Source organism: Rattus norvegicus, chromosome 1, assembly GCF_036323735.1.
Source record: "Rattus norvegicus strain BN/NHsdMcwi chromosome 1, GRCr8, whole genome shotgun sequence".
NCBI lineage: Eukaryota > Metazoa > Chordata > Mammalia > Rodentia > Muridae > Rattus > Rattus norvegicus.
This window is the reverse complement of record NC_086019.1, coordinates 255,114,690-255,142,508: the sequence shown is the minus strand read 5'-3', so window position 1 is coordinate 255,142,508 and position 27,819 is coordinate 255,114,690. Positions and strand designations below refer to the sequence as shown.

At 54.9% G+C, this 27,819-nt stretch overlaps 3 protein-coding genes across 21 annotated transcripts; 2 read left to right on the top strand and 1 right to left on the bottom strand.

Annotated features, from left to right (window-relative positions):
- Window positions 1-492: 492 nt before the first annotated feature.
- Window positions 493-9,030, top strand: Cuedc2 (CUE domain containing 2). Of its 12 annotated transcripts, none has more exons than XM_006231466.4 (9): window positions 648-796; window positions 6,871-6,951; window positions 7,542-7,685; window positions 7,778-7,839; window positions 7,976-8,049; window positions 8,134-8,313; window positions 8,453-8,514; window positions 8,586-8,646; window positions 8,730-9,024. In XM_006231466.4, the coding sequence occupies exons 2-9, from the start codon at window positions 6,878-6,880 to the stop codon at window positions 8,874-8,876; spliced, it is 804 nt and encodes a 267-aa protein (XP_006231528.1). In that variant the 5' UTR covers window positions 648-796; window positions 6,871-6,877; the 3' UTR covers window positions 8,877-9,024. The 12 variants fall into 12 exon arrangements, with proteins under 12 accessions (XP_063143318.1, XP_008758632.1, XP_006231528.1 ...); XM_006231460.4 differs by having other exon boundaries at window positions 658-796; window positions 7,922-8,049; XM_006231458.4 differs by having other exon boundaries at window positions 658-796; window positions 6,868-6,951; window positions 7,922-8,049.
- An 83-nt stretch (window positions 9,031-9,113) lies between these two features.
- On the bottom strand, window positions 9,114-11,355 carry Fbxl15 (F-box and leucine-rich repeat protein 15). The gene is made up of 4 exons (NM_001107603.1): window positions 11,012-11,355; window positions 10,693-10,846; window positions 9,920-10,425; window positions 9,114-9,455 (listed from the first exon to the last, which is right to left on the bottom strand). Exons 1-4 carry the CDS (start codon window positions 11,062-11,064, stop codon window positions 9,266-9,268), a joined length of 903 nt encoding a protein of 300 aa, NP_001101073.1. The 5' UTR covers window positions 11,065-11,355; the 3' UTR covers window positions 9,114-9,265.
- Window positions 11,356-12,357: 1,002 nt separating this feature from the next.
- Psd (pleckstrin and Sec7 domain containing) lies at window positions 12,358-27,806 on the top strand. 8 transcript variants are annotated; one of them, XM_006231432.5, is made up of 18 exons: window positions 12,358-12,424; window positions 13,286-13,341; window positions 14,513-15,249; window positions 15,512-15,611; window positions 16,042-16,396; window positions 17,045-17,485; window positions 18,563-18,757; window positions 18,893-18,973; window positions 19,136-19,248; window positions 19,816-19,874; window positions 20,067-20,156; window positions 23,472-23,515; window positions 24,771-24,961; window positions 25,042-25,112; window positions 25,218-25,375; window positions 25,724-25,868; window positions 26,024-26,167; window positions 26,933-27,806. In XM_006231432.5, the coding sequence occupies exons 3-18, from the start codon at window positions 14,596-14,598 to the stop codon at window positions 27,161-27,163; spliced, it is 3,072 nt and encodes a 1,023-aa protein (XP_006231494.1). In that variant the 5' UTR covers window positions 12,358-12,424; window positions 13,286-13,341; window positions 14,513-14,595; the 3' UTR covers window positions 27,164-27,806. The 8 variants fall into 8 exon arrangements, 7 of the variants coding, with proteins under 7 accessions (XP_006231494.1, XP_008758618.1, XP_008758616.1 ...); XM_008760396.4 differs by having other exon boundaries at window positions 12,371-12,500; XM_008760394.4 differs by lacking the exon at window positions 12,358-12,424 and adding an exon at window positions 12,566-13,047.
- Window positions 27,807-27,819: the final 13 nt, after the last annotated feature.

Here is a 27,819-nt window from a genome sequence, read left to right as displayed (position 1 = left end):
TAGCAGGAAGAGAAAGCAGAAGCTGAGGACTTACTTACTGGGTCCTGGTGTATAGCTGCCCTGTCTCTTCTAGATTATTAGCCCTGCCAGCGTAGGCAAGAGGACACTGTGGCTGCAGAGGATCTGCAGGCTGTCTTGGACCCGGGTTCAGTTCTATCCTCACTTCAAGCATTTAATGTTCATCACCTGCTAAAGACCCTGTAAGCCACGTTAATCTTGGGAAGACATCTATAAGGGACAAAGGGGACACATAAGGTCCTGGAAGTGAGACCCCAAGAGCTGACTGGGTGGCAGGGCTTGAAGCCAGATCGAACACATGCTGGAATATGGGGGAGATCTTTAGATCTTGCAATAGGAGACACCACATCCAGTCGGTGACCCACAGAGATTGAAGAAGGACCGGAAAGACAAGGAAGAGGAAAGGGAAATCTATAGGATTTCCAGGTGGGGCTCCTGGTGACGAGGAAATAAGGCAGGGAAGGAAATCCTGGAATCTTTCAGGAATAAATGCCGAAATGTTCCGGACCTCTAGCGGACAATAAGGGAACAAGTCAGTCATGCCTCTCTACCCAAAACAAAAATGGCCGCCGGAGGAGCCGGTTCAAAACGCGGGTATATTTGAAAATGAGGAGAGAAACCCCGCCTTTGTACGGGCAAATTGCCCTCTTCAAAAATGGCCACCATGTCATCCTCCAGAAGGGAACTGCTCTGGCCCCGCCTTTGGTCTCCTTGTTGGGGCTAGGGGGTAAGAACTGCACCGCGCGGGACAAGTCGCCGGCGGCGCCTGACGGAGCAGGTGATTTCCCTTCCAGCCTTAGGAGAGTCTCAGAGAGCATTGACACAGGGTACCTACACTTCATGGTGTTCCCTTACAACACCCCCCCCCGGGGGGGGTGTCGGCCGGACCCCTTTCTCTAATTGTCTCCGTGGCCTGTATGGAGGAACATCTAGTTTGTTCAGGCCTATCTCGTCACGTGACTCACCCCCTTCCACTGGCGGCTGCTGCATCGCTGTCCTCCGGCAGCTATTGTGAAAGTTTTTGAGTGCCCTGCTAACGGTTATAAAAAGCTCTTGCTTCAAGGGTCGGCCGTCAAGGGGATCCTACTTTCTGTGCTTCACCTCCCGTGGTTTGTGCACTTGCCTAACTTTGAGTGGCCGGATCCCTTGTTCCTCACAATGGCTTTGGTACTAAGACCTGGCGTGGGAATCAAGGTGAAATAGTATTTGCTAAGTCCTTCATTACGCTTCATCGAGTCTTTACTAAAGGGCACGGAAGAAGTAGTGAAGACCTCTGGGCTAAGGACCCCTTTACTCCCTTAGCTTCTCAGGGCTCCTTCCCACATTGCTTCCCAGGAATTCTCCATCCACGTGGCCTGCTCTCAGTAAGTGCCTCTCCACTCTGAGGGAGTAGCATGATACTACATTCTCCAATCCAAGTTGCCCAGAGGATCCCTCTAGCCCTGCACCCTCGAATAGAGTGTCTGAAGGGTGCAGGCCGGTACCCACTCCTTTGGGAGGCTTTCAAGCCATCTTGGGCCAGTGGGGATGGTAGCTGAGTTAGCTGGCTGTAGAGAGGAAGTGATTTCTGAAGAATCGTGCTTGTAGAGGCACAGGGGGAAAGTTGTTCTGAACAGGGAGATGGGGCCGAACAAGCAAAGAATCTGATCTAGACAAGACTGATGGATGGCCAGGCAGGAGAGGCCACACCACTGGCATTGTGAGAGGTGGTGCAGTGTTTAACAGAGGCTTCTGGTGCCAGGCTTTCTTTCCCTGTGTGAATCTGCCATTAAACCTACCCTGTGACCTTAGGAAAGTTTCTCAAATTTCCAGTGCCTTCATTTCTGTTCAGGTAACAGGCAGAATAGAATTACCCACATTTTAAAGCTTGCTACAAGGATTAAGAAAGTTAATGCCGTGCTTTATATGCAGTCAGTAGATGCTGCTTTTCACCCTCATCAGAGATGTTTTCCCTACTATCTTTAGATGTATTTCATCAAATTATATGTATGTAATATGTATTATGTATATGTATTACTCCTTTGCTTGCATGTATGTCTGTGTACCACATGTATGCCTGGTACCCTTGGAGCTGAAAGAGAGTGTTGTATCCCCAGGGACTGGAATTCTGGACAGCTGTAAGCCGTGTGAGTGCTGGGAATCGAACTTAGGTCTAATGCACGAACAAGTGCTCTCAACTGTTGATCTGTCTCTCCAGCCCCCAACAGAGCTATTTTAGCAGAACTCCTGAAAGAATGGTTGTCACATTTCATAGGTTACCGCCAAACAGTAATCTCTGTTTGGGGTTCTCAAGAAGTAATGGGGTCCTATGGGCTATTATCTGGAATTTGAGAAGTCCCATGGAAATCCTGATTTTATTCCAGAACAAAAACAAGATGCCCAGGCTGACTCAGGAAGCCAGTTTAGTAGTTCAGGCCTTCCCCAGCTCAGGGGAGACAAACATTAGGAAGTGACCCCAAGCAGGAAGGACATGCCAGGGAAGCTGGGAGGAAAGAGAAGGGAGAGAAGGAAGGGAGATGTGGCAGATGCTAAAATCTGGGCCATGTTTGATCAGTCCAAGAACAAGAGGAGAGGCGATGGCCCCTTAGCAGAAAAGCCAGCCACAGAACCTTGACGGAAGAAGGCTTTTCCTTTGAAGACAGTTTGCAACTCCTACCCTTTGGTTAGAAATCCAGAGACACCCCATATATCCCTGGAGAAGCTTCCTCAGAAACTGGGCTTTCATGGGCAGCCAAGTTTCTTTTTCCCTGCAGAGGTTTCCAGGCCACTGTCAACAGTCAGGGTGTGAAGGTGGGGTAAGTGTCTGGAGGGGGTATGTTTTCAGGGGAGTTGCATGATGGGGCTAGAATGCCTGGGCAAAGGTGTTCTGCCCCTGCACTAAGGCTGCCCCATGGCTAAGGTCTGCCCCATGGCTAAGGGTCACAGTGTGGTCATCTCCTTGGGAGATGGGAGTTACTCAGTCCTCCTTCCCAAATGACTTGTTCTGTCACAGCTACATCCTTACATTCTGTGGGAATCTTGATATCCCTCATCCTCAGCGTTAACCCTAAATTGACTCTGGAGAGTTGCTGGGGAGTCCAGCCTTGGGCATCGCACATGCAGACCTTGTACTGCTGAGCTGCATCCCCTGAACTTAGATCTAACTGGGCAGTTCACTCAGGTAACTCTGGCTGCTCCATTAAACTCAGTGGGTTTCACTCATCATCTGTACAGACAGGAGTCATTGATTTTTTTTTTTTTCTTTTTTTCGGAGCTGGGAACCGAACCCAGGGCCTTGCGCTTGCTAGGCAAGCGCTCTACCACTGAGCTAAATCCCCAACCCCGAGTCATTGATTTTTGAGCGCCTAGTTCCCAAGGATGTTGAGGGCAGAGGGTTGGAGCAAGGTTCCAGGGGAGGAAACAGGAGAGTTGTCTTCGACTTCATAAAACAACTGGAAGAAACATTAAACATAGTTCAAATAATTCACTAACTATGGCTATGAAAAGCCCCGGTAAGTAAGGAAAAGTTACTCTGTCTGGAGAGTATTGGGTAGTCGTGAGTAGACGAGCCCTAAAAGTGGCTCACTCACTATGTAGACCAGGCTGGACTCAATTCATAGAGCTCCACCTGCTTCTGTCTGCTGAGTGCTGGGATTAAAGGTGTGAGCCACCACATCATCATTTTTAAAGCTGCGTTGTGTTCAGGTGGGGCAAAAAGGGATGTCAGGCCCTATCGGGAACCTCCTGGTGTGGATGGTGATGTGCAAACTCTGCTACTCTGATACAGCAGTAAGTACCCTTCACTGAGGAGTCGTCTCTCCAGCCCCAGCTACTGGACTTTAAGTAACTCATATAGCTATGGTATGGAGAAGACATTGCTGGGGAAGAGATCGTAGCAGGGAGAGAGAAAGCTCCAGGAAGCTCCTGCAGGTGAGAAATGGCACAACGTGGATGCTGAGGAGGAACTAAGATATAGGGCTAGGGGATGCTTCGGTGGGTACAGTGCATGCTGTACAGGCATGAGGACCCAAGTTCTGATCCCTGGCACCCAAGCTAAGAACAACAACAAAAACAGGCATAGCCAGACATAGTGGTACCTGCCTTTAATCCCAAGCAGACGCAGGTGGATCTCTGTGAGTTCAAGACTGTCCCGGAGTACATAGTAAGTTCCAAGACAGCCAACACTAGATAAGAGATCTTGTCTCAAACAAACAAAAGCAAAACAAAAAAACCCAAAACCTTACAAACAGGTGGGGTAGCACAAACCTGTAAGTCCAGCACTGTGGGTTCAAGACAGGAGTGCCAAGGCCAGTTAGAAAAGCCAAAATGGAATGCTCTGGGTTCATCAAGAAAGAGCTACTGCCTCAAACGGGGCAGTGGTAGTGCATGCCTGGTAGAGCATGCCTTTAATCCCAGCTCTTGGGAGGCAGAGACAGGCAGATCTCTTGAGTACTGAGTTCCAGGACAGTCAGGGTTACACAGAGAAACCCTAACTCAATAGAACAAAACAAAGACAAAAAAGAGATTCTGTATCAAAAAAACCCCCAAGGCTCATGCCTTTAATCACAACACTTGGGAGGCAGAAGCAAGAGAATCTCTGGACCATTCTGGGCTGCATAGAGAGCTCCAGGACCCCCAGCTCCGGAAAAAAAAAAAAGTTCCAGGACAGCCAGGACTAAACAGAGAGACCTTATCTTAAACCAAAAAGGTAGGCAAGTCATTGAAGCAGACAGCTTGTTGTCACCCTCTGGCCTCCATATACACATACCCCGTTAGCAAGCCCACCCACGATCCCACAGCACTGCACACTACACTACACTGTACCCACATACATAGTAGATGTGTTAAAGGGTAGTCAGGAGTTTGTAACTGGTTGGTGGAAAGCAAGGGCAGGGTGGTGTCACCGTTCATTCCTAGATTTGTAGCAGGAACTGTGTGTGGACATGCATTTAGGGAGGATGTCCCTTTGGGACGTGCAAAGTGTAAGGTGCCTGTGACCTTTCAATATAGTGTCATCAGTAATGTATAGAGAGAACAGCTCATAGGCTGAACCAGGGGACTGAGCATTTGGGAGTTGGTGACATACAGTTGTGCCTAAGGAGGGACCCAGATGGACCACTGCTAAGAGAAAGCAGCAGGGTAAGGAGGGTAGTGGCCTTGAGGGCAGCAGAGAAGGGGTCAGAAGCAGGAGGCCAGGGAAGAAATCCCTGCAGAGGGGAGGCCACCAGAAGCTGTGATCTTAGAAGACCTAGGTGGTGTTGCTAAAAGGGCAAATATTGAGCAAAACTATATATAAAGTGTTCGAAACAAAATTGGGGAGTTATATGCTTAAACCTCAGTAGGCCAAAACCTGAAATAACTGGGAACCTTAGCCTGAGAAGTGCGAGCAGAGATGAAGGAACAGGAGCTGTCCTGAGGAAGAAGTTAGCAGGAGGGGGAGAGGGTGTAGTCGGTAAGACTTGGTTTGATCCTTCGGGTCCAGGGAAGGGTGAGAGGGCAAGATCGAGGGTACCCCCAAGTTTCATGTGTGGTAGCTGAGTGAATGGTATGTGTTTGTCGGGGGATGTGGACCTGTGGAGGGGAGTTTGGGGTAGGTGGATTCTGGAGCTTTCTAAATGAGAGGACTGGCTGACATTTGGTTCTCCGAGTCTTGAGCCATTCCTGCCATCTGTGCACTCCCAACTCTCACAGAGAGTTTGCGAGAGTCAGAAACATGGAAATGGGGGCTGGAGATCTGGCTTGGCAGTTAAGAGCATTTGCTGCTTTTGCAAAAGACATAGGTTCAGTTCCTAACACCCACATGGTGGCTTAAAACGGTTTGAAAACCCAGTTCTAATGAACCTGGCCCCTCTTCTGACCTCCATGAGCACCAGGCGTGTACCTTTGTGTCCATACACACTCAGGCAGATACTTATGCACAGAAAATAATAATAGATCTTGGGGTTAGACAGATGGCTCAGTGGTTAAGAGCACTGATTGCTCTTCCAGAGGTCCTGAGTTCAATTCCCAGCAACCACATGGTGGCTCACAACCACCTGTAATAAGATCTGGTGTCCTCCTCTGGTGTGTCTGAAGATAGCTACAGTGTACTCACATATATAAAATAAGTGAATTTTTAAATAACAAATCTGTTTTTAAATGCAGAATTAAGCTTTTAAATTAAGCCAGCAAGAATTTACCTAGACTTGCTGAATACAGAGACTTTGGTGGGCGCTAGGACCCACCAATGTATAAGCGGGTGCAAGGAACAGCAAGGGCATGGGGTAGTGCGCGTGAGGAGAGAGGGTCAGAGTGGGCAAGGACCAGACTGTGGAACTCTATAGCCTAGAAGATGACAAAGGTCTCTCATGGCCCAGACTGTTGGAAAGGCAGGGACTTGGCAAGAGGAGAGAATCCATGTAGGACTTCTCCTTTATATAGGCTCCAGAGCAAAAAAAAAGAAGTCCCTTTGTGCAAAGAGTGGGTGGCCTCTCCTGGAAGGGGGAAGGGCTGTGCTTGGTCCTGAGGCCTCCTTCTTTATGGGGCCAGACAATGGGGCCCCTTGTGATTGGAGTTGGGGGCCATGTAGCCCCTTCAGTGATGAGATTCCTTAGCCAAGAAGCATGTGACCCCGAGACCTCAGCTTCTAGCCACAGTAGATGGGGAGAGGCACGACTCCCTTTGAGGATTTTCTAGAGACAGTGTTGTACCCTGTCTGGAGCTGGAGGAGGTAGAAGTGGGTGGCCATGGGAGTGGCTCTGCTTGCAGGAGCTAGGAGGGCAACATTAATAGCTGGTTCAGCCTCAGAAGGGAGAGCAGGGGCTGCTGCCCCGTGGCCCAGTGGGTGGAGGCAGGCCAGAGACTTGGCAACTCTATCTTGTATGTCTTCAGAAGACAGAGCATGGAGTTGGAGAGGATCGTCAGTTCAGCCCTCTTTGCCTTCGTTCAGACACACCTCCCAGAGGCAGACCTCAGGTAAGGGCAGCACACCTCCCAGAGGTAGACCTCAGGTAAGGGCAGCTCCTTCTGAGGGAGGAACAGGCCAAGTTCAGAGAGTGTGTCACCAGATACTACAGTGAAAAGGTGATTAGAAAACATTCGGTCCTGTTCTAAAGTGGGAACTGAGCTCCAGTCCTCTGCAAGAACAGTGAACACTCAACCACTGGCCATCTTGCTAACCCGTTTTTGTTTTCAGATTATTTGTTTTTCTGTGTGTGTATGTAGGTACCTATGGAGGCCAGAAGAGGGTGTCAGACACCCTGGAGCTGGCAGTGTAGGCAGCTACTTCACATGGGTCCTCTGAAGAACAGTCAGTACTCTGAACTACTGAGCCATCTCTACACCCTGGAGAGCTGATCTGTATTTGCTTAGATGGTCTTAATCTCCGATTGGGTCTACCACCTACACTGGACTGACTGAGAACTAAAGCTGAAGGAGTTGGGGAGGCAGGCCTCAAGGACTGAGCTGACTCATGAGCCCCATGAGACTGGGGAGTGAAGTCTTAGACGAGGTAGGGCTGCTGACATATCCACTGTGCTGCCCCATGGACTTGCTCTCTCTTACAGTGGCTTGGATGAGGTCATCTTCTCCTATGTGCTTGGGGTCCTGGAGGACCTGGGCCCCTCAGGGCCATCAGAGGAGAACTTTGATATGGAGGCTTTCATTGAGATGATGGAGGCTTATGTGCCTGGCTTTGCCCACATCCACAGGTAAGCCTTGGCTAGGATAAAACGGAGGAGGATGGGCTGGCTGGCTGGGGTTGGGGCAGAGTGGTCCTCCCACTACCTCTCTGCCCTTTCAGGGGTATAATAGAAGACATGGTGCAGACGCTCTCGGTGCAGCTGAGCAGTGCTAGGAACAAAGGTGAGTTTGGGGACCCAGTATTTGGAGGATTCACACCCCCGCCCAAGCCCTGGCAAATCCGATACCTCTCTTCCTCTTGAAGAGAACCTGCACCCACAGAGCTCCTGTGTCCAAGGTCATGTGCCTATTTTTCCAGAGACCCTGAGGCGACCTGAAAAGCTCAAGGAAGAGAGCAGGCCTCCTGCTGCTACTGGGAACACCCAAGATGAGGTACTGCTAGAGAAGAAAACCCATGATGGACCTTGGGGTGGGAAAGGAGGAAGCGGAGCCCACTGTTAACATTTGTGCCCACAGGCAGCTGCTGCTGAGGAAGAACAGCCAGGAGTAGACGTACTCTTGGAGGTGTTCCCTACCTGTTCTATGGAGCAGGCCCAGTGGGTGCTGGCCAAAGCTCGGGGGAACCTGGAAGAAGCTGTGCAGATGCTGATAGAGGGCAAGGAAGAGGGGCCTCCAGGCTGGGGTGGCCCAAATCAGGTAAGGTCTTTCAGCTCCTCCCCCATAGTAACACCAGCTCTATTAGGCCTTCTTGTGAGGCACATGCCCTGCCTACCCTCTTCTCTTCCCCTGCTGTTACCACTGGTCCTAGAATAGGTCTCCTTTTGTCTATCTCCAGGATTTACCCAGACGCCTCAGAGGCCCCCGGAAGGAGGAGTTGAAGTCTTTCATCCTTCAGAAGTAAGTCTGGGCCGAGCTAGGCCTTGGAGGGTCTCCCAGGGTGGCTGGAGCTTCATCTGCCTGTCTGTCAGGTACATGATGGTGGACAGGGCAGAGGACCAGAAGACTCACAGACCTATGGCTCCCAAGGAGGTAAGAGAGGTATGCAGTTGGGGATATGGAACGAGCGGTACCAACCCCTGGTTTTAGTCATTCGTTGCCTGATTGTCTGCCAGGCCCCCAAGAAGCTGATCCGATACATTGACAACCAAGTAGTGAGCACCAAAGGAGAGCGATTCAAAGATGTACGGAACCCCGAAACTGAGGAGATGAAGGCCACATACATCAACCTCAAGCCGGCCAGAAAGTACCGCTTCCACTGAGGCACTGGCTGGACTCTGCCAGGCATCACAGATCCCAGAAGGATGCAGAAACCTTCCCGTCCACCCTACCCCTTCTCTATGCCTTTGCTCTAGTGTTAATTTATTCTTGGAGCTTCCTTCAACAGCACAGTAAAGGTTGTCCAAGGAAGGTGTACGTTCATTCTAGTGATTTCTGCCCCAGGGCAAGAAAATACTATGTCTGTCTGACCAGCTTCACATCCCCTATGCACCATGCAAGAAGGGGTAAAAAGCTCTTTATTTGAAATTCCAGGGTGGGACAGGGCTATCCCAGGCCTCTCAACCGCAGGCCCCACAGTTCAGTTTCCCTACGGCTCAGTATCAAGCTCCATCTACACAGTCCAGCTGTGCTCCCACCCAAGGAAAGTCAGTCAGACCTGTAGGTTGACAAAGGGTGCGAAGCCAGCCATGTCCTGGAGTAGCACCAGGGCCTGGTGCAGCGGTGGCTCCACGTCGATGTCCACACCACGCTTCCGCAAGCGGCTCAGGCTGGGCTCGGCCACATGGTGGCAGTGCCGCACCCGCAGAGAGCGCAACGCCGGGCAGTACTCCGCCAGTGTCCTGAGGGAGGAGCAGGGTGATGCTAGGTGCTGAAGGCCCTCTCGCGGTCTGTCTGTAGGGCCAGCTCGCTAAACCTGCTCTGGCTCCAGCAAATTCTAGGTTTCCCTCAGCTCAGGGCCTGCTCTTTCTTACTGTCCCTATGAGAAGGGGCCAGGATGGAATTACAGACTCCAGGCCCCAGCTCATTTGGGGTTTCTGGTGCTTAGAGAATACCAACCCATAGTTCTTTCCAGTGTTTCAAGATTACCCATCCCTTTGTTGCAGAAATGCCAGAAATTAACTTTATGTGACATCTCACAGTGTGTCAATCTTGGATCAGAAGTTTTTGTTTGTTTTTAATTGTACACTTTCTAGCCTAAAAATATTCTAGAGGCCTTTCTGATGGGTCTTTGACAAGTACAACCCGCCTCCCCATCCCCATGTGACTGCCCACTTCCTACCGTACCGCCCCCATGCCCAGGCACCTGACACCGTCGCTTCCGACCCGAAGGCAGCCGGTGAGGTCTAGGTGCTCGAGTTGCGGGCAGTTTCGAGCCAACTCTTGGACCGCGGTGTCCCCCACATTGGCGTTGACTGCCAACGAGAGGCTGCGGAGGCCCGCGCCGCGTCTCTGCGCCAGGTACACGATGGCCTCGTCCTTGAGTTGACGACAGGCGGTGAGGTCTAGCTCCTCCAGAGCCGGGCAGCGGTCAGCAAGGCCACGCAGTGCCAGCCCGTCCACCCAGTCACAGTGAGCGAGCGAAATGCGCTGCAGACGCGGGCAGCCCTCAGCCAGCGCTCCGAGTGCTCGGCGACTCAGTTGGCCGCAGCCGGCCAGTGCTACGCTCCGTAGCTGTGGATTCCGTGCCAGCACCGGCACCAGGTCCTCGTCCAACAGCCATTCGTGACACGGAGCCAGCGCCAGCTCCTGCAACCCCTCAGCATCTCGCAGTAGCCGGACTAGTGCGGCCCGTGGAATCTGTGGACCCACCTGCGGGCGGGAGGCACGGAGATCAGTCTGTCCCCGGGGCCGGTCACTGCCTGGCAGCCGCCTAACTTCGGGACTTTGCCACCTGCCCTCCCCGGAGAGACACCAAGCTCCCTCCGAGTCGCCGCTCAGTACTCGCCCACCGGAGTTCTCCACGTCGCACCAGGGGTTGGAAAGGGTTTACCGCGCAGCTGGGGCTGGCCTGGAGGCGGGGCGACGGTGGTACCCACGCGGGGGCGGGGCGGGGGCGGGGTCCAGTCCCCAGCTCACCTGAGCGGCGTCAAAGCGGCGCAGCCTAGCCAGGTGCAGCTGAACGAGCGCCCGGAAGGCGCGACTGACGCGCTGCAGCCGGAGCAGCTGGCGCAGCGGGACCCAGTTCAGGACGTGCGGGAGCAGCACGTCTTCCCAGGGCAGGTCCAGGAGCCTGAAGGGAAAGCGGCGTTGACGTCCCTCGGCCGCTGTTACGTGCGAGTCCTTCTGTTATACCCCAGAGTCCCAGCTGGCAAGAGGGGTCCGGGTCCTGCCCGGGCTCAGCTGCCCTCCCGCGGGTACCTTTTTCCCCTCCCTAGGCCCCTCCAGTGCTCGGTACCTGACGGCTCCTGGTTCTTGCTCCCCTCCGGACTGCTCCATTGGTGGCTCCATCGCTGTATACTGCGCGTGCGCAGTAAGCTTTACTAGCTTTGGCCTTGAAGCGGCTGCGGCGAACCCGCCTCCTTGGTCTGAAGAGACAGACCGATTTAATCGAGTGCGGTCTCACTGAGAATCCTTATCGGGAAGCTTTCTGGATGGACCCCGAAACTGAGGCAGAACAGACCAGTGATGCACCATTAGTTGTCTTCTCAGCTACAGGGCTTGAAGCCCGAGGCTGGAGTAGCGGCGAGCGAAGACTGCTTTCGGTCTTCGTTGCGGGCCGGTAGCCGCCTCTGAGTGGTGATGGGAGGAGCAGACAAGGCCAAAGGCAGAAGGGGCGGAGCCAGGACTCCTAGGTTACCGAGTGCCTCCTCTGTCCTCTGGTCGCGTTTAAGCGACTCTGGAAAAATAAAAGGGGGAGAGACTGCCCAGACTATAACTAACTGGTATGTAGTAGGTGCTCAGTAAGCAATTACCAAAAGAGTAGATTAAGCGGGCGACACCAGGATTTTTATTATCAAGCAAACTTGTCTAAACCTATCATTCCTTGTGAATCGTGAAATGCACAATCATGACTTCCATCTCTTTCCACTTCAAGGCAGCGTAGGTCGGCTCTTTGCCCAAGAAGAAAAGACTATACAGCCAGGCTTCCTTTCCAGAAGTCCAAAATTCAAGGGAATGCATGCTCAGCGTAGCCCACTAGTCGTACTGTTTCTTGACTGGCCCTGGATTAATTGGAGGGAGAGTGACTCCCCAAAGCTCAATCATAAGACTTTCCTTTCTCTGCATCCCCAAATGCTAAGCCAAGTCCATCTCTGGGGAACCCCTGGCGTAATATTTTCCTCCAGTGTCTGATGGGGGGGGGGCACGCTGCATCCTACATGATTGCGTGCAAACATTTCAGCCGCTTCATAATGCTGCTTCCCATCCGTTGGCTTAGGGGGTTTGGATACACCAGCAAAGGTAGGAGGGTCCGTCCATTTTAAAGTCGGACAAACCGAGGCTCTGGCGAGGAAGCTCCTTAACCAGGATCAAACGAAGCAAGGATAAAGAACCCAGAAATCCTGGTTTTCCCAGAATTCCTACTACACTACTTCATTATTCAATGTAGCTAAGGCCAACCAGCACCGGAAAGAGAGAAGAGGGTGAAGGTGGATGAGGGGATTGCTTCCTCATCTCAGCCTACTTGGGGAAGGGGTAGCCTCGAAGGATCTCTGCAAGATACATGTGGGCGCGCACCACCCCCGGGCGCGCGCCTCCCCTTCCACCACCCCCCCCCCCGCTTTGTTCGCACCTCTGCGCTTGCGCATTACGACAAATCTGGCGCTGTCCCCTTCAGCACCTCGCGGAACTCGCGCCACCCCTCCCCGCGGTGAGCCCCGCGCACCCCCGCTTCGAACATCCTCGCACCCTCTAGCCACCCGAATCGACCCTCTCTTCCTTCCCAGGTCATAACCTGCGGGTCTTGGCCTTCCAAAGGAGAATAGTTACCATAGTAACTCGTGTGGCGTTTTCCTAAAATAGTCAGACCCTTTTCCACCCTGGCCAAGGGCACAAGGTTTGCCTGTGCTTCTTGTCCCAGTTTCGGGGTCATCCCTTCTAAACTCTAACCCCTGAAAAGGCAGGACGATTAACCTAGACCGCAAGGAAGTTCTTCCTGGAGTCTGAATTATCCTTCCTCTGCACTCCGGGTTGGGGTTCAGGACAAGACTCCTGGGTCTGAGGTTCAGAACCCCGAAGTGTTTAATACTGCATTTGCTTGATGTCCCTTCCATAGTTGGTCTTCTGGTTTTAGGGGGCGGGTCCGATCTACTCCGTACCGTGTGCTTTGCGTGGCCGCGTGCTTGTGGGGGCGGGAGCGCGTGTGGCATGTAACAGGTCATGTGGCAGCCTCCTAGGGACACGCGTGGGGTCTGGAGCAGGACAGGCGTATGCAGCTGGACCCTTCGTGTGGTTCAGGAGATGATGGACGAGAGAGAACTGAACACGAGTGGGGTGGGGCATATGAGGGTTTAGGGAACAGAACCAGGGCTTTCTACATCCTCCCTTTCCTCTGGTGTGTGTCTTAGGTAGTGACTAGGTGGTGGCATTCTCTAGGACTTAGGGCCTTGGGAAAGAAGGAAGGTTGGGGAGGGGGGGATTAGCGTTGCTTGAGCAGAGCGTGGGGAGGGGTGGAGGAGGGACTGAGAGGCGGGCGGGCCTGGAGCAAGCGGGAGCCGTGCTGCTTTTACAGCTGAGCGGGGCCCAGCCTCTCTGCCTCTCTTCGATTCCAGCTCCTGACGAGCAGCGGTGAGTACTGGGGTGCCTTGGAGGAGGGCCTGCACAAGGGAGATCCAGGCTCCTGTTGAGCTTCAAGAACCTGTCTGGCAGGGGTGCTGCTTCGGACATGTTTCTCTACCCTGCTTTGCCTTCAGAGGCCCGGTTTTCCTTTATGGTCCCTCCTGGACTGGACAAGATATTTCTTATCCCTGGAGTTAGGGGAGAGGGATGTGGTACAGAGCCCCCCCCCAAGACTTGGTTACTGGTAGGGGGAGGAGAGAATGTGTGTCTCTGATTCTGTGTGCAAATATGCATCTGTGTTTATGATTGTGACGAGGAGGTCTCTGATACACCTGTTTCTGTGTGCATCAGAGGACCAGAGCCTGAATTTTAGGAACCTCTTTGTGTGCTCCTGTTTGGTGATCCTCCGTGTGTGTGTGTGTGTGTGTGTGTGTGTGTGTGTGTGTGTGTGTGTAAAACAAGCATGTGCTTTTCCGTCATACACAAATTTGTTATGACTGTAATTGTATGAGGGTGTGTCTATGAGCAGTACTGCGTGTGTGTACCGGAGGGTGTTGCCTTTGAGTGTGTTAACTGTACTGATACTTTGTCCTTCTGCATGTGTGTATATGAATTCATGTGTGTGTGCATGTGTGTGTGTGTGCGCGTGCATGTACTGGTATGGAAAACAGAATGTCTCTTCCCCACTCAGCAATCTATGGACCAAGGTTAAGGCCTCTTCAGACCTTCCCTCTCAGTTCTTCCCTCTCAGCACTTCATCATCCCCATCCTTCAAAGCAGCGGATTTCTCCTGCTCTAAGTGAGGGCTCCCCATAGGTGTAACTATAGAGGACCCATGATCTCTATGGTCCAGAAGATGGGATACCAGCCTCCACCCAAGAAAGAGTTCCCCACTGCCCCAGAACTGGACTTGATGAACCGAATTAGCTTTCTTTCATCATAAAGTGATGCTTGGGGCTCCCAGACAGAAGGAGAGGAGGCTGGAGGACCACTGGGTAGATGGTCCTTTCTGTGTAAGCTTTTCAAATCCGGAGTCCCTCCGGGTTAGGATGGGTGAGCCCATACTCCCAGGATGAGCCTCTGGACTGTAGAAAGCCCAACCCACCTTCCCATCTCTGACTGCTGTCTTGTCTGTCTGACTCCAATACACTCCACCCATGCTCCCCTTCCTCTTTTGCAGGCCTGTCTGAAGAGCATGCAGCCCCCTTACTCCCTGCCTGGCCTCGCCATCCCTGCCCCCCCAGCCTGACCCCCGGCTCCAGCATGGCCCAGGGTGCCATGCGGTTCTGCTCAGAAGGCGACTGTGCCATCTCCCCACCACGATGCCCTCGTCGCTGGCTCCCGGAAGGCCCAGTGCCCCAAAGTCCCCCAGCCAGCATGTATGGCAGCACAGGATCCCTAATACGACGAGTGGTGGGCCCAGGTCCTCGAGGCCGGGATCTGGGACGTGTGACAGCACCTTGTACCCCTCTGCGAGCCCCTCCCTCACCCCATATAGCTCCCTCACCCTGGGGACCCTCTTCACCCACTGGGAAGCCCCCACCAGGGGCACAGAGTTCTGTGGTCATCTTCCGTTTCGTGGAGAAGGCCAGTGTGAGGCCACTGAATGGCCTACCTGCTTCTGGAGGCCTGAGTCGGAGCTGGGACCTGGGTGGGATTTCTCCCTCCAGGCCCACCCCAGCCCTTGGACCTGGCTGCAACCGGAAGTTGCGGCTAGAAGCGTCCACATCAGACCCACTCCCAGCCGGAGGAGGCTCCGTTCTTCCTGGCAGCAGGGACCCCTCACGTGGGCCATTGATCCCACCCCAGATTGGGGCAGATGGCCTTTACTCCTCTCTCCCCAATGGGCTGGGGGGGACCCCTGAGCACTTGGTCATGCACTTCCGAGGACCTGCAGACACCGGATTTCTAAACCAGGTACGAAATCTGCCTTGGGCTGCCTGGGGCCCTAGTGCCCCAACTAAGGGACAAAGCTCAGCCCCTGTTGGACTGAGATTTGTCTCATAGTCACCCAAATCCTTTAATGTCCTAAATCAGCTTTTTTGCCCTCTGTCACTGTGTCCCTGCACCTTCATCTCTGTCCCGTGTGGCTTTCTTTCTGCTGCTCCATATTCCTGTGTCCTTGTATGTCTGGCTCTCATGTTGGGGTCCTGTGCCTTTTGCTCCCTCTTTGGCTCAGGGGGACACCTGGTCCTCCCGGGAAGTCTCCTCTCATGCCCAGAGAATCGCTCGAGCCAAGTGGGAATTCTTCTATGGCTCCTTGGACCCCCCCAGCTCAGGTAAGACTTGGACTTAACCCAGGGGAGGAGGGCAGGACATTTTCTACAACAGCGGATGCCTGGCAAAGAGGCCTCCTTTAAACCTTCCTTCTGTTTGGCTTCCCTGGGCTCCTAAGTCAGTCAAAGTCTCCCCAGGCTCCAGTCTTTCATCTGTGTCATGAGAGTTTGCACTGGGCTCTGGAGGAAGCTGGGTGGTAGAGGAGGGGATGGCCAGATATCAAGGGTTATTCCTAAGACTAGAAGAAAGTCTGGCTTTCTTCATAGCTGTTTGACAGGGCCTTGATTTGAGAGGAGTTCCCCAGGCATTTGGATCAAGTAAAGGGTGTGGCAGATGCATAGTGTTAGATGATGAGAGTTCCCAGCCTATGGAAGACGGTGGGGAATCTGTCCAACATGACTTACCTCCTAACCTTGATATCTGTGCACACAGGTGCTAAGCCCCCAGAGCAGGCCCTCCCATCACATGGGGTGGGCTCCAAGCAAGGCTCTGGGGTAGCTGTGGGGCGAGCAGCCAAGTACTCCGAGACAGACCTGGACAAGGTACCCCTGAGGTGCTACCGAGAGACTGACATTGACGAGGTGCTGGCTGAGCGGGAGGAGGCTGACTCCGCCATTGAGAGTCAGCCCAGCTCTGAGGGCCCCCCTGGCACTACCCAACCACCTGCCTCACGACCCAGCCCATGCCCTGGTCCTTCTTCCAGTCTGGGCAGTGGTAACGGAGATGATGAGGCAGGTGGTGAAGAGGACGTGGATGATGAGGTGTTTGAGGCCTCAGAGGGGGCCCGGTGAGTGGGACCACTTCCGGGAAAGTGGCTTGCTCTTTGTAACTGACCCCCAGCAAGAACCCAGGGTGGAGAAAACAGACTGTGAGGACCAGGGGATTCCAGACAGAGCCCTGAGGCCTGGGAGAACATTAGGAATATGTGGACATTGGCAAGGCCAGGAGTCAGGGCGGTCACATGGACCAGGCGGAGTTCTGCATTACCAGGGGCCAAAAGCCAGAGGCTAAACCAGGGGCATGGGAGCGAGCCTGGGGACAGGGGAGCATGGGTTGTATCCTGGGTCCTGGCAGGAGAACGTGGAAATGTGGGGGCTTTTCCTTTCTGTCTCACGCCCCACTGCAGCTCGGAGCTGCGTCTCCTAAGATGTTGCCAGAAATAGAAAAGGGATGGCAGGAGAGAAGCGGATCAGGGAAAGGAGGGGAGAGGGAGATTAGTGTGGAGGGGAGGAGGGGGACTGGGTGCTGTGGATGGGCAGGGCTGGGACACTGCAGAAACACCCAGTTTCATGGGCCCTAAGCTCTAGTGACTTTTAAGGGGTCTGAATCTGTAGGAAGGGGCTGATAACCTTTGCACCAATCAGCAAGAGTTCAGTGAAATCCTGCCAAATCCCGATTCTGGGGAGCTGATCAGACATTCTCCCTGCCTCTGCAGGCCAGGGGACCACATGCCTCACTCTGGGCTCCTCAAGTCACCAGTCCCCTTTCTACCGGGGACCAGCCCCTCAGCGGATGGGCCTGACTCTTTCAGTTGTATGTTTGAAGCCATCATGGAGTCGCACCGGGCCAAGGGCACCTCCTATAGTAGCCTTGCCTCCCTGGAAGCTCTGGCCTCACCTGGCCCAACCCAGAGTCCCTTCTTCACCTTTGAGATGCCTCCCCAACCCCCAGCTCCCCGGCCTGACCCACCTGCACCTGCCCCACTTGCCCCTCTTGAACCGGATTCTGGTACCAGCTCTGTTGCTGATGGTCCTTGGACCCAAAGGAGAGAGGTAGAAGAGTCAGATGCTGGGGCTACGCTGGCCCCAAGGAAAGAGCTTCCTAGTCCCTCCCACTCTGAGGACAGCCTTGGGCTGGGGGCAGCACCCCTGGGCAGGTGAGTATTTTCTTTGACTGGTCATCCCCAAACCCTGGCCCCCCAGAAACTGCTGATTAAGGGACAGAGCCCCAGAATGAGGAAGTCATTTATATATTCCTGACCAAGAGCGGGTGGTTAACAGATGTCTGTTTTCCCATTTGGAGGCCTCCTGCCATTGGCCCCCTGCAGCTCCCTCCCTGGGCTCAGATCCAGTGACTGGAGAAACCATGATTCAGGACGGAAGAATCCCCAGAGTACATCCTCTTTCTCTCCTGGAGGGCCCTCTCTTTCCCAGACAGAGCCTCTCACCCCCACCTATCTAGACCCACAGCCAGCAGCCCCTCCCTTCCCCTCCCTCTACCCTCCTCCAAGAGGCTACCTTTCACCCTGCTCTAGGAATGTCCTTTCATAGCCTAACCTTTGTGCTCTCCCCTCTGCTGCTACCCTCCCAGTCATGGAAGCCATGGCAACAGGAGGGGGGTGGCCAGGGAGACAGGGTTGCCTAGCAACCAGGAGTTTCCGGCCTCTGTCTCTGGGGTGACAGGTGGCTTTTCGAGTAGAGCAGCTGGGGTGAGGAAGGAAGGAGAGGAAGAGGATGAGTACAATCTGACCCCCCCCCAAACTGTAACCTCAGAGAGTGCTTCCCTGTGGGTAGCAGGCAGTGTCAATGAGAGTTCTCCCTAAGGCGGGAAATAAAGGGAGCAGGATGTATCTATCTGCTCTCAGATCTTGGACCTCATTCAACCCCAGCACCTGTTTACACCTGGATTGCCTGTGTCCAGGAGTGTGTGCAGAGGAAAGACCGCCTTGAGAGAGGGCAGGTGTGCAGACGGAGACTCTATCAAAGAGTAAACTTAGGCCCCTGATAGCTTTGGGGAGCAGCCAGGATTCCCACAGCAGTAAGACTGACATGGGCTAGATCTGAAGCAGAACTTCCATGGAGAAAAGTGGGAAGTAGAGAGAAAGCTAACCAATCTCCTTTCAAAACAAAGAGACAAGACCTTTCCATGTCCCTCTAGCCATTCCCCAAGGGGAGGGTCTGGCTGACTCCCAAGGTCTCTACCCCAACTCTGAGCTGCTGATCTACCCTGGCAGTGAACCGCCCCTGAGCCAACTGGTGTCCGACTCAGACTCAGAGCTGGACAGCACAGAGCGGCTGGCCCTGGGAAGCACAGACACCTTGTCCAATGGACAGAAAGCAGATCTGGAGGCTGCACAGCGCCTAGCCAAGAGGCTATACCGACTTGATGGCTTCAGGAAGGCCGACGTAGCCCGGCATCTGGGCAAGAAGTAATGCCCCTGGGCTGGGACTGAGGCTAGGGCCAAGGAATGCACCCCGGGGCAGTCCCTCACCCTCTCCAGTTAATGCCCACAGTCTCTAGGCCACTGAAGTGACCTTGTGACCTCTACCTGCCCTGTCCACAGCAATGACTTCAGCAAATTGGTGGCTGGCGAGTATCTCAAGTTTTTTGTCTTCACGGGCATGACCCTGGATCAAGCTCTCAGGTGGGTGTCGAACCCTCTAAGGACAGTCCTGCTGACCAGCCTTGGCATTTAGGGTTCCAGCTATGTGTGTTCTAAATTGTCTTGATGACACTCTTCAGAGACCAGGGCTTCCTGGTAAGGAGACCTCGAGTGGAAGGTGACATCATCTTCCTCCTACCTTAGGGTGTTTCTAAAGGAGCTGGCTTTAATGGGTGAGACCCAGGAGCGGGAGCGTGTACTGGCCCACTTCTCCCAGCGATATTTCCAGTGTAATCCTGAAGCCCTGTCCTCAGAGGGTGAGCAGGTTGGGAGCAGAGTTGTCCCATCTGTGGCCACAGAGGCACACGCACACACACACGCAGGAGCAAGTGTTTGTGCAAGAGGAAACGCATGTCCATGTTTGTAAGGCATGTGAAATGCGGCTACATGCATGCGGAGCTGTCCATGTAGCAGGCATGTTGCTAGGTCAACAGTGTTCTGGTGTCTTGGAAGGCAGGTGGAGATGTGTCTGCATGAAGTCGTTCCATATATATGTGCTGGACCAGTTTTGGCTTCCGTGCTGACTGACTCTGCATATGTGTGATGGCTACCAGCTTGCTTTTGTTTAGTGCGTCGAGCATGTTGAGTGTTGGGAGAAGACAGGGAGCAACTGTCCCAGCAACTTGAGGAACTAGGGAGGGGGAGCCGGAGATCAGAGGGGAGGTCCTTGCAGAGGAAATGGGCTGGAGGAGAGATGGAGTGGTTTCATGGAGTTTGGGTGGTAAGAAAGTGTAGGCAGAAAGGGTGCAGAAGGAGGTAGGTGATGGACTGCTGTGGAAGAACCCCTTGGGGGTGGCTGAAGCTGACAATCAGTTCTCCCCTAGACGGCGCTCACACGCTGACCTGTGCTCTCATGCTCCTCAACACGGACCTCCACGGCCACGTGAGTTGGGGGCATGGAGAGTGGGAGGCCAGAAAACGAGAATTTTTTTTTTCCGGAGCTGGGGATCGAACCCAGGGCCTTGCGCTTGCTAGGCAAGCACTCTACCACTGAGCTAAATCCCCAACCCCAGAAAACGAGAATCTTAAAGGCTTTAGGAAGCCAGCCTCACAGACCTCTGTTTTCCTCCCTTAGAACATTGGGAAGCGAATGACCTGTGGGGACTTCATCGGAAACCTGGAGGGCCTCAATGATGGCGGCGACTTCCCCAGGGAGCTGCTCAAGGTTGGGGGGAGGGAGGGCGACTCAGACGTAGCCGTAACCGGAAGGGCATGACAGGGTACCTGCCCCGGGAGCAGAGGGGAAGGGAAGAGCTGGGACTTGGGACTTGTTGGGTAGCTCAGGCAAGCAGGAACCTAGGCTCTGGTGACTCAGCTTGGGGACCGCCCCCTCGCCCAGCCCCCATAGGCAGGCTCTCACAGCACATGCGCACATGCATGCAATACTGAGGTAGAGGAAAGGGGGACCGGCTCTGGAAAGCACGTGAGCAGGCGTTCCTGGACTCTGCAATTTGCTCTCTTTGATTCCCTTCCAGTGTTCACAGAGGGTGGAAGGGAGGTGTCTCTGCTGGCGCGCGGTGGTGGGGTGGGCACAGGGACATTACTCTCCAACTTAGTGTATAAGAGCCACAAAGATCCTCCTGGCACCACTACTCAGGAGGGAGCCTAAGGTAAAGAGGGGTCAGAGAAGGCGCAAAGCTTTTTCCCAGGTTTGTGCATCCAGAACACAACGCTGGGACTAGATACTGCTCTTCTGGCTCCCTTGGAAGCAGGTCCCGCACCCAGGTCCCAGGAAGGATAGGTGTCAGTGGGAGGGGGCCGTCTGACACTGTCTTGCAGTTCCCTCCTTCCTATGGAGGAGTACGGGGAGGACTGGACTAACTTGAAGAAGGTGGGGGGTGGGGGTCGTCTCTGGCCCACATGTGACCACACAGGACAGATCCAAGGTTGGGGTGTATTGGACATCTGAGTTTGAGCATGTGAGTGGGCGCGTCCACTGTGAGTTGAGGTGTCAGTGAATTGGAGTGTTTGCGTGAGTTCTGTGTGTTTAGCAATGTCTGTGAATCAAAGGACCTATGTGATTTAAGGTGTCTGTGCTTTGGGTGTAATCTGGGTATTTGTGTGTGATGCGGTGTGGTCTGCGTCTTCCAGTTGGCTGTGTCTGCTTTGACAGTAGAGGGTGTTTATCAGCTGTAGATGGTACCTTTAGAGGTGTGCATCTGTAACTCTGGGTGAATGGTAATCGGCGCGTCTGGAAGTTGGTTTGTCTGACCTCGGTGGCATAGGGACTTACTTGCCTTGGACATCGGGAGATCTGCCCAAGGGTTGGACTAGGTCATCATGACTGTTCGAAGGCCGGCCGCGTGTCTCAGACAGGGCCACGGGGGTGGGGGTGAGGAGAGTAAGGGAGCAGGCCGAGTGGTCCCTTTAGCCCTCGATTCTTACAAGCTGAAGGGTGCTCCGCAGCCGCCTACCGTGAGCGCGAGCTCGGCCCCCCTGGCGAGACCCCACGCATGCGCCCCCGCTGGCTGCCGGCCCTCCCCACCGCGCCCGGCTCGCGCCGTGCTGCTCAGTCGCGCGACGTCCCCGCCCCAGCCCGCGCCCTCCCCTCCCGCCGGCGCCCCCTCCTTCTGCGGAGCTGCGGAGCCCACGGCGCCGCCGCCGAGCGCTCGGTGCGTCGGTGGGAGCCGGCGGGCTCGGGCCGGGCGCTCGCGCTGGCTGTCAGGGAGCCGTCCGCGGCCGTCCGGGCGGGCCGGGGCCGAGGGCGGGCGGGGGCATGGCCGGGCGCCGCGGCGAGGCGGGCGGGCCAGCATGATCGGCGTCAACAGCATCCACAGCAGCGCGGGGCGGCTGCGCTCGCGCTCGCTCTGCTCGGTGCGCTACGGGCGCACCCACCGCGGCGCGGAGACCCTATGCTACGGCTGGCCGCAGCGCTCGCGCAGTCTCAAGCCCGTGCTCTACACCGACCTGGTGGTCAGCCGCCTGCAGAGCCGCAAGAAGAAAAAGGCGGTGAGGGCGTGGGGCCCGCGGCCCACGCCAGGCCGGGCGGCGAGCGAGGGGGCGGCTTGAGGGAGGTGCGGAGGGCAGCAGAGCGAGCGTTCGAGGAGGGCATGGGTGAGGATGAAGGTGGTTGGAGAGCCCAACAAGGATAGAACTCCTGGGCAGCTAGAGATGGGTATTGGCTGTAGGGAAGGGCCAAGATGGACCAGCCTCACCAATCACGGTATTTCTGCGTGCAGACGGTTTTCTAGATGGGAACAGGACCTTGGGCTCTATGGTAGGGTTCAGGACCTTCAGAAGAAGGAAGGTGTGGTTGTAGGCAGAGGTAGTGTTGAGGAGGGCAAAATGAAGAACTGGAAGGCCGGAGGCAAGGATTGCAGGTTGGATCTTAGTAGTTACTCCAGCCCCCTAGCTGGATCACTGGGAAGTGATCTGGTTCAGGGTCTGTGCCCCGCTGGGTTTGGCCCAGCTGTTTGGGAGCTGTGTGTTGATTAGCCTGGCTTGTGTTGTGTGGGGTAGAGGTTGTGGTGTACACCTACCTGCAGACAGGATGTGCAGGAATGGAGTGCCTGGAGAGCCTTGTGGCTGGGCATGACTATGGGCAGAAAGAGTCGGAGCCTGTGGTGTGTTGGGAGAATGAGGGGGTGCTGTGTCCCAGCATCGGGAAGGCGCCGACGTCACCACTGCACCCAACTCACGCGCAGGCAGCATCACAGCCCCACAGCAAAACACGCACATGCTGGGGACACACCCACTCACAGACAGGCTGGCAGAAGCGCCCCCACAGTTGGAGTTGCTGGTATATTCTAAGCCATCCATCCCCAAGCACAGGGTCTCATACACTACTCCTAAAGGCCAACTTTGCAGAGGGGAAGTGGTTGGTTCAGGTTTTGAGGTGGACAGTAATTGGAAACCAAAACTACGGTTTCAGTCTTTGGTTGACACACCAGCAGTATGAAGAATGGCTGTGGGTAGAGCACTGAGCCCCTTGGCATCATGTTTGATGGAGCTTGGGGGGCGAGGGGAGGGCTCACTTTGTCCTGAAGTTGGGAACCAGGGAGGGTGAAAGGATGAATACTCTATAGGGAGCCTCAGTTTCCCATTTGCTCTGTGTGGGTTTATGCTGTGAAATCTGGCCAGAACACATGGCTGGGGGAAGGAGGATTTCTTTGGCTTCCTCTCAGATTCTATTTAGGGTTGTACTTCTCCTACCAGGCCCGGAGCAGGAGAGTCCCTTGCTGACAGGCAACGCACCTGGCAGTTACTATGTATCAGCTGCGGCTCAGGCTTCCTTGCTGACTAGCCAGTTCCCTACGTGTTGCTCTGCTTGCTCTCCCTGTAGAAAGCGGCCCAAGTCAGGCAGCTTCAATGCTGGAGATGGGCAGGGTCTTGGTGTCTTATTTCAGAGCTGGATTGTGGTCATTAGGACCTCGTTTAGTCCCATGTCCTCTCCCAAGTCACCAGGAAGGCTCTGAGCTCTAACAGTGGTGTGCATGGTGTCCCTCCCACAGGACTGATCCCTTGGTTTGTCTCTCTCCAGGCCTTGTACAGCTCCATCAAGAATGAAAAGTTGCAATGGGCCATGTGAGTGCTGGAGCCGTTGGCCCCGGGTTAGGGTTGGAGCATGAGGAAGAGGGAACCTGGGGACCCCAGAGAACCGGCGCTGTGGTACAGGGATGGGGTGGGAGGCCCTAAGAAGCAGGAAGGCTACCTTACTTCCTTCTTTGGAAATGCCTGCCTAGACTTAGGGGTCTGTCTTGTGTCTAGCCCTGTTGTTATGACAAGCTGGGCTGAGGAGGAGAAGGGTGTGTGTTGAAACATAAAGGGTGACTCCTGGCAGCCTGAGGAGAGAGCAGATTAACTCTGGAGGTACACAAGGTTACCTTGGAGTGCCACAGAAAAAGGAAGCAAGTTTTCTCATTGTCTTGGAGAAGTTCTGTCTGAAGGAGAAGGTCCAGTTTAGTCTTTGGGGCCCCAGGCAGGAAGAGCCCTTCTAAACACCAGTAGACACAGTTTGTTAAGCCAGACTCAGATCAGTGCCCTTCAAGGGAGGGGATTGAGAACAGCTTGCTGGAGGCAAGCCTTGAAGTCCACAGTGTCTTGTAGGAGATAAGGGGGAAGCTGGTATTAAGGGGAAACAAAGTTGTGACTGAAGTTAGTGTGGAAGTCGGGTACAAGGTCACAGGCCTGGCTGGGGTGACTGGAAAGAGTGGGTTGGGAAAGAAGTAATGTAGGTTTCATGTGGGAGGCAAGGGGGCCATTGAAAATTCTTGAGCAAAGCAATGAGAGAATCTGAGTTTTCTGTCTTGACAGGATTTACAAAGGAAGATGTTGGGGGGGGGGGCAGCCTCCTAAGAAGCCACCTTTAGCTTTTAGATTTTTGAGACAGGGTCTCAAGACAGGCCGGCATGGATTTGCGGCAATCTGCTGTAAACTCCCTAGTGGTGGGATTACAGGCATGAGCCTGGTCCTTTTGGCTCCACATAACCAACTGTGAGCAGAGCTGGGTGTTAGGTGTGGTTAGGACACAGCTGCGTCACATGTGTCTGTCCAGGAGGAAAGTGTGAGGAATGGGTGTGTGCAGAAACAGAGACATAGGAAGGGTCCGTGTGGTTGGGGGAGGGAAGGCCCCATGCAGTCCTACCCCAGGTAGCTCTCAGACCAGGGAGGACACAGACCTGGAGCCTGTTGAGCCCTACTCAGAGAAGCAGAGCCTCCTCCAGTTGAAGGGAGTCCCTGGCAGCCACCAGTCACTAAAGAGGCATTCTAGGGCAGAGGCTTGGGCTGTAGGTGCGTGTGGCAGCATGGCCAGCACCCTCTGAAAGAGTCACACCCACAGAGACGAGGAGGAACTTCGGCGATCTCTGTCCGAGTTGGCCGACCCTAACCCCAAGGTCATCAAGAGGGTCAGCGGAGGCAGCGGCAGCAGCTCCAGCCCCTTCCTGGACCTGACTCCCGAGCCTGGGGCAGCTGTCTACAAGCACGGGGCCCTGGTGCGAAAGGTGCACGCAGACCCTGACTGCAGGAAGAGTACGTGGCTGTGCAGGGGCCTGAGGGATGGACGGGAGCGGGCCTTCCTCAGGCCACCCTGACCTGCCTTCCCTCCCTAGCACCTCGTGGCAAGCGGGGCTGGAAGAGCTTCCACGGGATCCTCAAGGGCATGATCCTCTACCTGCAGAAGGTGCGGGGCCACGAGCGGGTGGTGGGGCTGGCTTGGCAGAGGGGAGTAAGTGGCTGGAGAAGGCCAGTCTAGGACTGGGGCAGGACAAGATGGGCACCCCCATAGGAGGAGTACCAGCCCGGGAAGGCTCTTTCCGAGGCAGAGCTGAAGAACGCCATTAGCATTCACCACGCTCTGGCCACCCGCGCCAGCGACTACAGCAAGAGACCACACGTCTTCTACCTGCGCACAGCCGACTGGAGGGTCTTCCTCTTCCAGGCCCCGTGAGTGTTCTTTCCTCTTACCTATTCCAGACCCTGCTCCCTGGACTCCTCTTTCCTCGTAAGACCTCGCTCCATGGACTGGAGACATAGCTTAGTCGGTAGAGGGATTGCATAGCATGCAGAAGGCCCCGAGTTCAATCGCCAACCCTCCCTGTATATGCCAGACCTGGTGGTCCACACCTATAGTTCTAGCACTTGAGAGGTGGGGGCAAAAAATACAAGTCAGAAACTCAAGGTGTCCTAGCCCGGCAGACTCAAGACCCTACCTCAAAACAGACCAAGACCAGGCTCCAGGTCGGGACCGGCATTCCTGGACAGGAACCCGGGGTCCCTATGCTGTCTCCCCAGGAGCCTGGAGCAAATGCAGTCCTGGATTACTCGCATCAATGTGGTGGCTGCCATGTTTTCTGCACCCCCCTTCCCAGCTGCTGTCAGTTCCCAGAAGAAATTCAGCCGTCCTCTGCTGCCCAGCGCTGCCACCCGCCTCTCCCAGGTAGTCCCAAATGGCTCGGCCCTCCTGGGGACAGTCGGTGGGGGCAGGGTGGTAAGCTGTACTCCGTGCATGCAGGAGGCCTGTGTGGGTCACGAGAGGGAGGCAGCCCCCTGCACAAAGACTAGTGACCCTGACCGGGCATCCCTGGCTGTTAGGAGGAGCAGGTGAGGACTCACGAGGCCAAGCTGAAGGCCATGGCAAGCGAGCTTCGAGAGCACCGGGCAGCACATCTGGGGAAGAAGGCCCGAGGCAAGGAGGCTGAGGAGCAGAGGCAGAAGGAGACCTACCTGGAGTTTGAGGTGAGCCTCCTTGCCCGATGGTTTGGTCTTCCCTGCAGGACCAGGCTGGGGATAAGAGTGTGACAGCCAAGCATGGAACCCAGCTAGGTCCCTGGCAGAGCCCTAAGTCTTCCTTTTCCCCTCTGGGGATCGAGGCTAAATTCCATTACCCATGACATGTCTCCAGCCCTAGTAGAAGCTACAGAAATGTCAGCCGCCACAATAGGCTCTAAGAGCTCAGGCTGGAGACTCGGCTCAGTGGTTAAGAGCACTGACGGGGGCTGGGGATTTAGCTCAATGGTAGAGCGTTTACCTAGGAAGCGCAAGGCCCTGGGTTCTGTCCCCAGCTCCGGGGGGGGGGGGGGGGGGAAAAGAACCAAAAAAAAAAAAAAAAAAAAGAGCACTGACTGCGGGGTTGGGGATTTAGCTCAGTGGTAGAGCGCTTGCCCAGCAAGAGCAAGGCCCTGGCAAGGCCCTGGGTTCGGTCCCCAGCTCCGGAAAAAAAGGAAAAAAAGAAAAAAAAAAAAAAGAGCACTGACTGCTCTTCTGGGGGCCTGAGTTCAATTCCCAGCGACCACATGGTGGCTCACAACTATCTGTAATGAGATCTGATGCCCTCTTCTGGTGTGTCTCAAGACGGTTACAGTGTACTTACATAGAATAAATAAATCTTTTTAAAAAAGTTTCTAAGAACTCAGAGAGGGCCACTAGCCTCTCAATTAGGACCCCGCATCTCTTGCTGGGCGGTGGGGGCAGGGCTTTTACCGCTCTGACCTCCTGTCTCAGAAATCCCGCTATGGCACCTACGCGGCGCTGCTTCGAGTCAAGATGAAGGCCGCCAGCGAGGAGCTGGATGCCATAGAGGCAGCACTGGCCCAGGCTGGGAGCACGGAGGAAGGATGCCCTCCGCCTCACTCCAGTCCTTCCCTGCAGCCCAACCCCACCAGCCAGCCCCGGGCTCAGCGTCCTGGCTCAGAAGCCCGGGCCGGGGCAGGCAGTACAAGGCCAAAGCCCTGAGCAGGGAGTAGGAGCAATGGGGGCAGTGCCTGCTGGGCACCTGCATGATGACATGGCCCCGCCTGAGCTCAGCTAGCCTCAGGCCAGCCACGGGGGCCTCCTGGTCCAGGGCCCGACCGCGCCGGACGCGGTGTCCGGGGCAGGGCAGGGCTGAGCCGGGCCTCAGAGCCTAGGCTGAGGGCCTCTCAGAGACCCCCTTTTTGTGATAATGTTTTGCACTTTTTCGTACAGGAAGGGTGGGTAGGGTGGGAGGGGCCCACGCCCCTAATTTTTGATGGGGGTTTCCTTTCCTTTTCTTTCTTTTTTCTTTTTCTTTTCTCTTCTTTTTCTTTTCTTTTTTTTTCTTTTTTTTGTGGGTGGGGAGGCCTGATAAAGTTTCTGCTTTCTGCTGAGACCCCCCCACCCTTACACCAGCAATACCCCTCCATCCTGGGGCCTGGCTCAGACAGAGGCCAGGAGTTGGGGCTGAGCTGGTCCCCCTCTTTCTCCCCAAGGGCTCACCTCTCTCTTTGCAGAGACAGAGGAAAGGCGTCCATGCTGAGGCCCCATCCACAGGCTGGGGTGGCACGGCCTGCTTCCCTCCTCTGGTGGGCCCTGCCCTTTGTATAGCCTTCACCCTCATTAAAACTGCTCTGAATTGCTGGCTTGGGCCTCCT